The sequence below is a fragment of the Lynx rufus genome, unplaced genomic scaffold (genome assembly GCF_022079265.1).
Source record: "Lynx rufus isolate CCGP_SWC_20201006 ecotype Redwood Valley unplaced genomic scaffold, mLynRuf1.p SCAF_11, whole genome shotgun sequence".
Taxonomy (NCBI): Eukaryota; Metazoa; Chordata; class Mammalia; order Carnivora; family Felidae; genus Lynx; species Lynx rufus.
Window position 1 is genome coordinate 63,841,976 of NW_025814825.1, and position 13,139 is coordinate 63,855,114.

At 51.2% G+C, this 13,139-nt stretch overlaps 2 protein-coding genes across 5 annotated transcripts in view; one reads left to right on the plus strand and one right to left on the minus strand.

The window, feature by feature from the left end:
* DOCK1 (dedicator of cytokinesis 1) overlaps positions 1 to 13,139 on the plus strand; it is a 525,941-nt gene that overhangs the window by 245,866 nt on the left and 266,936 nt on the right. The window lies entirely within an intron of this gene.
* INSYN2A (inhibitory synaptic factor 2A) overlaps positions 1 to 13,139 on the minus strand; it is a 58,520-nt gene that overhangs the window by 28,569 nt on the left and 16,812 nt on the right. For all 3 annotated transcript variants that reach the window (XM_047073608.1, XM_047073606.1, XM_047073607.1), the window contains exon 2: positions 9,551 to 10,724. In XM_047073608.1, coding sequence (XP_046929564.1) covers positions 9,551 to 10,719 — 1,169 coding nt within the window. In that variant the 5' untranslated portion in view covers positions 10,720 to 10,724. The remainder of the gene's footprint in view (positions 1 to 9,550; positions 10,725 to 13,139) is intronic.

Here is a 13,139-nt window from a genome sequence, read left to right on the forward strand (position 1 = left end):
TGCCCCAAAGGGCACCGGGAGTAGCTTATTCATAAGGAAAACAACTTTTTAGGGCTGAGCTGAGGCCGAGCTGATTAACTTGTTTTCCTGGAAGACAGATAAAGCTTGAGCTATAATTTATTGAAAATTAACGAACACGAATTGTGGTGGCACTGGCTACCCCACTAGAATGAGGATAGGGGTCTGGGTATGTTGTATTAAAAGCAAAGCTGGCTCCGGCTTTGCCATTTTTCTCCGGCACAAGTACCGTGGGTACCCGAAGTCTGACCTACAGGGGTTTTAATCTGAAGACAATGTGCATTTGCTCTTGGTTCTGCTGGTAAATATCCACAGAGGCCTTTAGTTTTGAGTGACAATTTCTTTTGATGTATTTTATTTTACTTTATTTTGTTTTGTTTTATTTTATTTTTTTAGAGGAGTTTGGCTCATTTGAAATCAGAACTTAGGCTTTGTGAAGCGTTTGGCCATTGTTTCAAAAGTCTGACCTTGGACTGACTTTTTAAACAACGGCTTCAGAGCTCTTGCGGTTGAAGATTAAAATCTTTAAATTCTGGTGCCATCATTTATAACATTCTTGATGTCCCATTATGAGACTTTTATCTGGGGAGATAGTCTGGTGCTGTAACCAATGAGATACTGATAGGAAACATTTACTCTATTTCTTGGTGTCTAGGAACTCGATTCTCAGAAACGTCCTTTCAAATCCGGCCTTCAAAATACATGCGTGCTTACTTTGGTTGCACTGCATGCTTTCCTCAACTTGTTCACATGAACTTTTGAGGAAGTCCTTCACATTTGAGGAACGTAGAGGAGCCCGCGGGGCCCGTGGCGGTCACTTTTAGTGCGTCACTAACGTGAGAGATGGTACATGAAGGTCTAGAAGTGTTTTCCCCGGGAAGGTTGCTTAAGGATAGATTTTGTGCTTGGCATTCAGGTCCCTCAAGATCAATGGCTTTGGTTCTTTTGAAATTACTTCACAGAGGACATTCCTCTTAACTGAGCTTGAATCCTTAAAAACATACTTCAGTACTGGCAGCCCTTTAAAAGCTGCATTAGAAGCATACTCTCTCCAGAACCTAGGTTTGCATAGACCTCACCAGCTCTGGGCACAAGAGCCTCTTAGTGCCTTCGAAGTAGAAGGAAGAATGCAGATTTATAGTCGCACCAAAAATGCCTGCTTCTTAACTCTGGGCGGATATGTGAGGTTGCCTATTTTTAGAGGGTGAGAGAGTGGGTGCCCAGGCCAGGCAGGTCTAGATGGGAAGTCTGCCTTTGCCAATTCTCACCAGCCTTCTGACCTTGGGGATGTTTCCTAGCATAGCTAAGCTTTAGTTTTCTGGTGCAGATAATTTCTACCTTCAGTGTTATTTTGAGAATTAAATGCAACAATGCAGAACGCTCTCATTGTTGGAGGTGCTCAGAACAGCTGGGCTTTATAGTGGCTCGGCCCAGAGACACTCACTTCACCGAACTGTCATACAGACCCAGTGGGCAACAGAGCTCGAGCCATTTTTGCAGAGCTCAGCAGAAATTGTATGGGATTTTAAAAAGTATTTGAAAACTAGAACTTGTATTTCATCTCTTGGAAAAAAAAAAAAACACCTGAATTCTGGGACACAAATCCATAAATTCCATAAACGTTCATGTCATGCCTTGAATTGCTCATTTTATCTGCAAATGGGGTGTCTGGATTGCCGGGTAGCTCGGTGGTGAGGCGTTTATTCACCTACCAACTTGAAAGGCCGGGGAGGTATTTGAAATCTATTTTGGCATTCTGCACAGGAAGATTATTTAAATTACATTTTCAAGTATGTGTGATACCTACATGAAGCCCAAAGCAAGAATCTGGAATGTGTTTTATATTCTTACAAATCTATTTGCTTCATTTCTCGTATTAAGGCTGGAAAGCCTTATTATTTTTCAAGAACTTAAAAAAAGTGTTTACAAAGTTATATAAGCCGTAGAAAAGACTCACCATGGCCCCATGCATTAGGCGAAGGGACTGCTGGTTAGAACATGATGTGTGCCTTCGATTGCAGAATCGTAAAACAGAACGTATTCTTGAGGCTTTCAACTTGAATATTTGATCACACATTTATAAAAGCCATTAGATGCAACAGAAAAAGAAAACAAAGGTTTTTTTTCCTGAAATCTGTTCAAAGGATTGCAGCTGAAAAGGACAGAAGCCAATTCCAGCATCTGTAGCAGGTGAAGAGCTACGGAATGAAGTGTCAGGGACAAATTATGACTTTGGGCTCCCTGGACGCATTTATTGAAGGACGTCTGCAGAGAGGGTTGTGTTGCCTGATTCTCTCCCTCTGTAAACTTTTATATGTATTTTCGGGCAGTGGCTGAAATTAGGTTGTTCTTTGGCCTCCCTGGAGGATTTGTTCTTAGAGCAGAAAGGAGCCGTGAGGGCCCCTGTCTCATCTTGACTGTCCTTCCCTTACAGGGGAACATGTATCTGAGAGAGGCCAGGCCAGGATGAGCTAGGACCAGCCTGTGTCTCCCGACTCCAAACCCCGCCTGTCCGTGACCCCAATTCCGCTTGGTCTGTGCACTCCTCCGAAAATGAGTACAGAGCTGAGGTCGCCCCTGGTAACCCTCCACCCCTCCTCACCTTCAGAAATAAACCAGCCTGTATAATAAAGCAGGAGAAGCTCTCTGAAGGTGCCTTGCTTACCTAACCTCTCCGCATGTTGGCACTTGGAAGGGTGCTTCTCAGTAGTAACAAAGCAAGGAGGGGACGGAACTTTTACTGACTGCTAACCGAGTCCTGGATTGAGAGCCTTGTCCTCCGTATTTCGTTTAATCTGCAAAAGCAGCCCCCAAGCAGGTAGTCTTAGCCCACTTTTAGAGAGTGAGAGGCTGAGGTTCGGAGAGGTTAACAGCCGTGCCTAAGCACAGCCAGGGGAGAGAGGGGCAGAGCAAAGTTGCCGACTCAGAACTGGCTGCCTGCAGGGCCCTGGTCGTCCCTCTCTGCTCCCTCCCCACCCCGATCTCCTTCCCGGAAAATGGGAAAACGGAAGGAGCAGGAGGCAGACCTCAGTCGGCTGGCTGCAATGTTTGGGATAGGACACGTGTGCAGAGACACCGAAACTGACTTATCGAGAGCATTAGAAAATGAAGTGCTGACATTTTCATCCCGTTCAAGCAGGGAGTGCGTCTGGCAGGGAATAAGGACCTTTCTGCTCCTGATCTCTGCGCTGGGTGCTGCTTTCTCCTTGGTGCTCACAGCTCCCTGCTTCTCTGTGATGCATCGTGCCAGACCTCTGGCAAGGTGGCCCACAGCATTCATTCCGGAGGGGACCCACAAGCATCGTTTGTGGAACCATGATGCCACCCACCTGCTCTCTTCCAAATGTGGCCGTTCCAACCCGGTGGAAGGCCCAGCTCTTCCCTCGCCTCTTGGAGTGGGGCTCTGGGAAGTTCACAGAATCTCACACTGAGACCTTGGCGAGTCCCGCGTTCATGCCCTGCCTGCCGCAGTGGCGCACAGATTTCCACGTTGGTTCTTTCTGCTGTGTGACTTAAACTGCCCCCTTATGCTCCCACTGTAACTGTGGTGCAGTATTTATTCTGTTTGGGCATGGATAATGAAAGCAAATTCAGAGAGATTTCTCATCCCCTGACAAGTCCTTCTGAAGGGTGCCTGGTTCTGAGTGATCTGTCAATATAGGGACATAAGATAAAACGACTGTATCACTTCTGTCCATCTAGCATCAGTCTCTAGGTGGAAGCAAGTCACGGGGCACAACTGTGTGCGTAATGACCTCTTATTCCTGCTACAAGGAGGGGAGTGAGACCTTTCCCAGGTCTCAAAGAAATGCTGTCGTGTATGTGTTATACACACAAATGACATATGTGTGGATAACAGATACGCGGGGCTCACAAGCAGAATTCTGAAGGTCGTATGGGCCGACAAACAGTCAGGCGTAGGCTTGAACAAACTGACCGCCAGCGAGCTGGGAACGCTTCATTCGACTTGTATGCCCTCCTTGCCTGGCACAGGGCTCAACAACTCCCATATGTATAGACCTTCCGAACATGCGAGTGAACGCTACACCTGTCTGGCAGTCACACACCTGGGACTGTCCCGCACCCATCTACTGACCTGGCTTCCAGTTGAGTAAATGTGGTCCCTACATTTACAAGACCGCGTGGCACAAGTCGGCAAACTCTGCTAATGGCCCCAATCTGGCTACTGCGTGTTTTTGCGTATCGTTTCACGGGGACACAGCCACGCTCGTGTGGACACATCTTGTCTGTGACTGCTTTCATGATACAGTGGCAAAGCTGAATCATCAAAGTCGAAAATATTTACTATCTGGCCCTTTGTAGGAAAAACGTGCCACCAGTTGCCACGTCGAAAGGTGACTCTGAGGTCTTCAAATAAACATAGATCCCGAAAGCCTGATTTTTTTTTTTTCTCTCCCCTAGACATGAGTATCTGCACATACTCTCACCCGGTGTGTGGCCGGCCGCCTTGCTTTAGTGATTAAAAGAAAACAGAGCTGAGCAAACCACACAGGATTCCACGCTGGGTTTGCATTAACTTGTTCCCGCCCTCAGGTCTTTATTTCTACTTCCTTTGTCTTCAAAGCTGCTGTGAGCACTTGCCCTCAAAGGGCCCCTGATCTCAGGGGGATTCCCTTCGCTTACTTTTCTTTGCTCTCCCCCGTGTGTGTGTGTGTGCGCACGTGTGCGCGTGCACGCGCGCGTGCCCCCGGACCTCACGTCACAGAGAAGTACTCTTTCTCGGTGAGGTTGAACAGGATGGACAGGACCCCGGGAGCAGTCACTGGGTTCACGGCCCTTCCTGCAAACTGCCGGACCCCTTGGGCTAGTTTGTTATTTAGGATTTTCCCATTTTCAGGGAGGGTCCCACATTCGCTCTGACTCAGTACAGATGCTTCAGGGGGCTTCAAGATTTCGTCTCTGTCCATCCATCACATCTGAGGGCCCAGCGTGGCCTGGGTTCTGCTGTGACCCCATTCTCCAGCCACCCCCCCCCCCAACACCCAGGCCTGCAGGTGACACCCAGGTGATGTTGGGACACTTGTGACCAGCGAAAGAACCTACTTAACTTCGGGGAAACACAGATCCTGCCCTCATGCTTGACAGCACAAATACAGCCCCTCATGTCGTTTTCGGGTCTTCTCTGAATAGCAGAGTATCATTAGACTGTCACTGGCCATTGAACCCATGAAGACACTAAACGTGTGGGGTACAGACTTGGAAGTAAATAAGCGTCTCCCTGTGGAGTGCCCACCACAGTGGCTGGGGAGCGCATGCTGTGAGCACTTGGGACCCACAGCCCGTGGGTCCCAGGGGCCCCTGCCCAGCAGCCCACAGCTGCTCTGGGTAATCACGACTGTTAGAAGTAGTTGAGATTTTAGACTCAGTGCCCCGTTTGCCTGGTTCAGCCTTCAACGACTACATTAACGGCTTACTGAGGCAGTCTGTGTGACCCTGAACTCCCTGGGAAGAGACCAGAATAATACCGAGAGCTCTGAAATAAGCAGAATAATTCTTGGCATTCATCCAAGCAGAGTGACCAAATCCCGCCCGTACTGCATAAAGCGAGCGATTTCAGTGAACTGCCCCAGCAATTTGACAGGGACTAAAAGGCGTGATTCTGAATACTTTTTTCACAGCTACCCGCTTATGGAACGCGTCCTCTGAAATGCTCATATTAGGGCGTGTCCGCTCCTCAGTGCCCGCCGTGCGTTGGTGTCTGCTCCTAGCTTTGCAGGCACCGTCCTTATGCTTCTAGAAGCCTGTGGTAGAAGATGTAAATGGAAGCTGCCTGAGATTAAGTAACTTCCCTAAGCTGAGAACGCTCTGCGAGACCTTTTGGAAATCTACGTAAGCAGATGAGATTAATGAGTCTCATGGAAAATAATTTGGAAGCTACTAAATGTGGTTGAGTTGGAGACACAGGCATCCCCATGCCCAGAGGAACGGCTTCAATGAGCTTGTGTGAACCACTCACTAGTGAAAAGAAGTCCTACTAAAAGGTCACACATTCAGGGTGCTTCGAGAGATGGAAGTTGGCCACTGGCCACGTTTCGAGAGTCCTGGCTCTTCCCTGGCTCTGTCCTAACCTCATACCCCAGGGCAGGCCCGTGGCCTCACCGTGAGGGGCGGGTTTAGAGGCAGAACTTTCCACTGGCATTCAAAGTCGTGGGCTCTGAGGTGCACATAAGCTGCCTGTCCTCACCCAGCTTTCTCCTGATGCAGGGAAATTCTTTACAAAGCAGGCTGCCTGTGCTTCACTTGGGGGTGGAAGGTGGACAGAGAAATTGATTTTACCCAGCTTCTGGGTCTTCTCCACTATCGATGACTTTATAAACGCTAGAATATTTCCCAAGGAAAACTCTACTGGTATTTTAACTTGGCCATGGAATTCTCTGTCAGGTTATTATGCAGTGAGTATATAATAATCTACGTAAAGTAGACTGAGTTCTCATTTTTTACCATGAGGTGCAACGGTAACACCTCTTCCCTGGCTCAGGTTGAGGACATAAAGTCAGTCCTGTGAATTCCTCCTTTAAAGCGACGATCCTGGTGCATGCCCTTCAGAGGACTGGTCTGGTGCTCAGAGGAGCAGAAGGTGAAACTGTCAGGATTTTGTCAGCTGGTCGCAACTGGCCACAGTAGCAATATGGACGCCGTGGAAATCAACAAATGCTACTATTCCCCACCCCCACCCCCGGAACCAGCTGTTAAAGAGGTGCCGGCAGACCTGTCTTACATCCTCCCACTCTGCGCTGGACCCAGATACCCGGGAGAGGGGCGGACAAGAACCCTGCTCTGTCCACCTGTGAGGCTGCCGTCCTCTCAGATTCCGGCATACAAAAGAGTGATGGAAATTTGAGTTTGGGCCAAATTAATGACCATGGGCATGGGGAAGAGGGCCACTCTCAGGGTGGCCTTGGAGTTTGAAAGCACCTGATTCATTGTTACCTGAGTCCAGAGGACTCAGAGACACAGGTTTGGAAATGAAGGATCTGGAAGAGATGTGGGAATTCACCAGGATACAGAACTGCCTTCCTGCAGTGAGCTTGTGCTGCACAGGCAGCGGCCAGACTGGGCATTGATTCCAAAGTCAGGTCACCCTTTCCCTTGATCTGTGGGGCCCGGTGCTCACACGGTTAGGAGCCCAGCACTGTGCCTCGTGTGGGGGATACTGGGGTGACGGACTGACGGACTTTTGGGGACGATGGCAGTGCCCCGTGTCCTGTGCAGGAGCCAGTCCGTGCACGTGGCTCTTGAGCACCTGCCGTGTTGCCAATGCAACTGAAGAACTGAATTTACAATTGTAATTAACTTGAGTTTGAATTTCAATAGCCACATGTGGCTGCTGGGTACTGTATTGGACAGAGCAGCTCAGGGCTTGTAGGAAGAATATTGATGGCAGCCTGTGTGCCGAGAGTGTGGAGGGTACATTCATCACACTGGATTCAGATGTGGGACTGCTAAGTGTTCTCCAGCACCTTTGCCCAGCAAGACCAATCAGTCCCATTCAGATGCGCCCGGCACTGGGCGAACCGCATTAGAAGGTCACCCCGTATCCTCCTGTCCCCTCCATCTGCAGGACGTGTGATGATTCCCAACTCCCAGGTGAAGAAACAAGGCACAGAGAGAAACCAGGCAGTCCATGCCCCAGGTCCTCAGAGTCCTAATTCCCACCTCGAGGTGCCTTCTTAAGTGCACGGCTCTGTAGACCGACAGCACTGACGGGAACTCAGAGGATCCCATTTACAACCAGCGTCCACACTTGTTCTGATAGTATGTGGAGCCTACATGTATAACGTGGTTCTCCTTGCGTGGGGTGTTCGTGGGTGTTCAGCCTCGGCAGTTTTTAGTTCAGCGCATACCCTCGCGAGCATACACATTAGCATATGCATGTGGCTTTACACCATTTGGTGACTCTTCTCCCTCCCCCAACTAGTGACGTTGGATTCTTCCTGTTTTGCTGTCCGGTTTCAGTCACTTCAAGCTGCCTCAAAGGCAGTGATCGGGGCCCGTTTGGGCTTTTAGTTCTTCGGTGGGAATGTGGTCTACCTATCGACAGACCCCTTGCAGAACCACCTTAATGTGTTGCTTTTGGCTGTGCACGGAGTCAAGCCTAAATGACTGAAATGGGATGAAAATGGAGATGTAAACCCAAGACTGAAAAAAAGGCCCTTTGAAAACATTCTGCAACCTTAGGCTCCTGCTAATCTCCTGTTAGATTATTTTATGACTGCCTAGCAGCTTAATACCATCGACTGCAAACAGTACTTCGTATGAGGGGGTGGGGTTATTGAGAATCTGCTCCCTACTGGATGAACCACCTGTGCTAAGCGGGAGAAGCCAGCCTCCGGGCCCAGGGCTTAAGCCTCACCTGCTGCCCTGGGACACACAGACTGTGTCCTCCGCGTTGTCTGTGGTCCGCAAACGCTATAACTAAACCACAGCAATCCTCTTGAGGAAACCGGCCCCCACGTGGTTTGTGCCCTGACGGTACATTTCTTGGCTTACCTTCACACTGGCTACTAGCTTACTCGACCCGGGGTGGGGGCCGCAGGGGTGGGGGTGGGGGTACTCCGATCCCACCTCCAGACCATTGCCCGGAGGGAATCCAGACAGTGTCAGGGGGAAACGGGAAAGAGAAAGCCCGGCAGTGAAGACAAAGGCTGGTAAGCCGTGGGCACCGTTTCGAGAAGCATGGAACTTTTGTTTCAGCACAGCCCGCTGCCAGACCCATACGAGCCTTCCTAGCTAAGGGCTCAAGACTAGCATCCTATCGTTAGGTCATTTAAGTTTGCTGCTGCACAGTTTAAAAGATGGGGAACAAAGTTCAGCAATCTGATGTCAATGCCTGACAGCTCGGGCTGCTAACTGGGTCTGGTTCCCCCTATGGTGCAAATGCACGCACAAGACCACTCGGGGAAAGGCACGTCTCCTCGTGACACACGGACGGGGCTTGCCCGAGGGTGGGCACTGCCTCTAGGAGCTCCTCACAAGGACAGAGAGACATCTCCCCTATTGTGGTAAACCCTAGCCCTAAATATCAATGTTCTTCCAATGATTTAATATAACCAAGTCAGCATTTGCTTTGCAGAACGCCACCTCAGTTCTGTTCTCTACCATAACCCGATTCCTATGAGGCGAGGAGCATCTGATTTAGAGAATTTGGACTGGCCTACCCTGTGAGACGTCCTCAGTGTCATCAGCCTTTCATCGCAGGGCACACAACAGAAAGACCCAACAATTCATTCATTCAAACTATTGGCACATGGTTTGAATTCCAGGCCAAGCACCTGAACGCCAACCATCAAATAAATCTTCACGGCGAGTACGCAGTGATGTCTGGCATCGTACAATAACCTCGGGGCCCCTCTGAGCTCACGCCATCCTCAGACTATCGCCTTTCCGCCGAAGTGCGGAAATGTCAGTCTCACTAAGGATCTGGGCCTTGGAGGCTCCCGAGGGACCCTGGGTGGGCTGGGCGCGGGGGGATGAGCCCGCATGGCTTCAGGGGAAACGTGGGCATACATACCCTTCCCGGTGGGCCTCTCCTTTCTCCAGCTCCTGAATGACCCCCAAGAGCACTTTGATGGTTTCCTGGCTTGAGCTGATCAGGTCCTCCATCACCTGGAGCTGTGCTTTCAGGTCGACGACTTCCGTGTGAGGCACGATTTGTCGGGATTCTCCACCCGCAGAGGCCGCCGCGGCACAAGGCTGGCCGTCCTCCCCCGGCGGGGCCCGGGTCTGCGTGGGCCGCCCGCTGCATTCGGGGGACAGGCACTGCATCGGGGGTGAGCGGGCCGCCGCGGGTCCCTGGAGCCCGTTGACACGCGAGGCTCTCCCCCGCTCCTGGTCGGCCGCCGGGCACAGGGGCCACTCGCTCGCGGTGGCAGAGTTTGACAAGGCGGCCTCGAGGGCCTTCGCGCCGGGGGCAGGTGCGTAAACGGCGGCCACCTCCGTTTTGAACACCGTCCCGTGGGCCGGCGGAGCGGCTTCCTCCGTGTCCGGGGTCGCCCTGCCGTGCTTCGCTCTGCCGTGCAGCTGGTGGTCGGGCTCCCGGGAGGAAGGCCGAGCGGAGTTTTGGAGAGGCTCCTCTCGGCAGCCGTGTGCATCAGGGTTTTCGCCTGGCTCTGCGCAGTTGAGCCCGGCAGGCTGGTCCAGCTCATTCACGTGTTCATCGGAATGGAAAACCGAGGCCGCCGTCTTGTGCACCCGGCCGGCACCCCAGGGCCGGGCCTCCTCCCCCGCCCCTTCCTCCTGCTTCTCCGCCACAAACCCGTTGTTTTGACTTTTAAAGGCATCCGCAGCCGGGATGCTTTTGAGATTCCCCTTTTTGCGGTCCAGGGGGAAGGTCTGGTAACACTTCTTCAGGTCCGGCGAGGTCTGCACGCCTGTGCTCTTGGTGACATTGGGGATGGCCCTCCGCGCGGGCACGGTCATGTATTTGCGGTAGGCTGCTCTGTAGGACACGGGCTTCGCCTCCCGCTTCTCGCCGGGCTGTCCCGCCGCGAGCCGTGAGTCCCTCTGCTCATTCTGTGCCTCGCAGATATCCTTAAAGCGCACCTGCAGGGCTTTATTCCGCTTTTTAATCTGCCGGTTGGGATCCAGGGCGTATCTCATCTCCAGGGCCAGGCAGGCGGCAGGTTCGACTTCGCTCTCTGACGTCGTGAGTACGCATTTGCCGGTTTCCTTACTGACCATGATTCCTGCGTTCAGAAACATCAACACAGGCGTCAGTGGGACGGAAACACACACGCGCGAGCACAGGCACACACAGCTCCTAGCTCACCTCGCTACTGCCTGCTTCCTAATTACTTTTAAACAGGTGAGGTTGGCCTTTCTGTTAAGGAAAATCAGACAGGCGGAGAATCGCTGGCAGGCACAGCTTGAGATGCTTCTCCGATATTAAAGCCTGCCTGCTTTTCCATGTGGGATACACTCGTTTCTTTTGGTAGTAATGCATGTTTCCCCATTAGACAAACCTGTTTTACTATATTCATCAAGAAACCCAACGATGCTGCCTCTTCTGCCTTCAAATTATCATTTTGCACACACGCCTCCACTTCATAGGCAGATGGCTTTCCAAATGCATCTTATTCGGTTTGGGCTTTTACTAGTTTTTTGAGGATGACGTGATTAATCTATTACTGGAATCCAGGAGAATCGGTGTTTTCTTATTGGGGAGTCTAGGTCCTGATCAGAGAGATCCATGTGGAGCGCCCTACGACGAAGGACGGAAATAAACCTCTTTGTCTGTCTTTGCCAACACGGGCGCCATGGGACAACGGGCACGCTGCTCTATGCGAACACCAGAAACGGTTAATCTTTGCAGTGTGGCTTGCTTCTAATGGGTTAACGCTAGCCCTCGAAGGAACATGGGTTCCCCTGCATCGATAAAGACCGTGTTAGCAGCTCTGTTCTTTGATTCTATGGAGAGTGGTATTTGAAAAAAACATTAAAAAAAAAAATTATTCATTCTAGAATCAAGTTTTGTGTTTTGATCCCAACCTCTGAAAACGAAAACAATGGTGGTGGTTTCAGTATTTGAATCCCGAAAGAAAATAAAATCACAAGGCTTTATGTTAATCATGCAAATTCATCTTGGGCTGAATTATTAAATGCATCTAAAAAGGTGCAGGTGGCCGATGATCCCTCTGGGGAATACCAGTGGGGTAAGTGCCTTCACTGTATCAGGCAGATTCACAGCTGCTCATTGCACGTGGAAGAATCTTCTTGAGGGCCGAACTTAAAGGAAGAAAATAGTTACGTTGTTCGTGAGTTAGCGCTCTGGAAGAAAACAGTCGGATGGGAGGGACCGGGGTATACAGGGCCCTGGCCTTAGAGCAGCACGTCCAGAGAGGCAAGGTCACAGACGTGAGCCAGATGAACAAGAAGGGGGCCCAGGCTGCACTGCCCAGTGCACGCGCCAACAGGCCCTTCGGGCTGTCCGGGGGGGGGGGGGGGAGCCCATGAACCCGATACTGAAACCTCCAGGAGCACTTTTCTGGAAATGTTACAGGAGCTGGGTGAGCGTATGGGCTGCCCGGGGCTCCACTGATGCGTGTAGACTATACCTAACACCTTTAGTGCCGTGTGGTCCATTTCAAGGAGGAAAGTGGGGTTCAGAGAAGTTATGTCACTTGTTAACGTCACACAGCAAGTAGGACGGACATACAGGCCCTGATCTCCCTGATGTCTGAGTTCACGCCGTTTCCCATAACCTCAGGTGTCCAACAGAGAGGCACCTCCCCACATCCTTAATTCTTATTGGGGTAGGAATGCATGATACTGGGCATGATCGTCCGGTGAAGGCAAGAAGTGGGGAGAAGCCCAGAGCCCCCATTTGAGCGTGTTCTAGGACAGCCTGGGACTCTGCAAACTGGCCCTGGCACTTTGCAGGTCTCCGCTAGAGTTACTGAACAGAAGGCTTAGAGAGAACTTAATTATGTCATCACTTATGCCATGAGGATGAACCAGCAGTCACGTCGGAGGGCAGCAGAAGTGAGCTCTGCCAAAGTTGCTTTAGGTCGGACCAGGGCTTCTCAGCCTTGGGACGCCTGGCATTTGGGGCTGGATGACTGTTTGGTGGGGGTGCTCCTCTGCACACGTAGAAATGTTCAGTAGCATCCCAGCTGCTGCCCATTAGACAGGAGCACCTTCCCCGTGCGCCAGTGACCTGGGGAGAGGGGGACACAGCTGCCCCCAGGTAAGAACCACCACATTAGACCGTTCCCTTTCGATGGCTGGAGTGTGTCCCCGCAAGGGAAGGGCCTTCCTTCCAGCAAGGTGAATGGCCGAGAACAGATGGCAATGTCCCGGCTCCCGGGGTGGGGGATGGGTGTTCTGGAAGGTGCCTGTTTCGAAGGGCTAATCTGGAAATGACCCAGCTCTATGCCTAGCCAGGAGGGAGCCACACCCTCATGCCACTGCCACATCTGTGTTTCCTCTGACAACAGAATTACCCCTAAACAGTCGCTCTCCTAGGTAGTCTAGAGAAGACAGAGAATAAGCCTTCTTTGGCTTTTAGGCTTTACTGGGCGCTGAGGATATCTGGAGGCCTTTGTAATTTGACACTTGAAACACTGGGCGGTTTTGGAGAGAGCATTACAGGAAGGGAACAG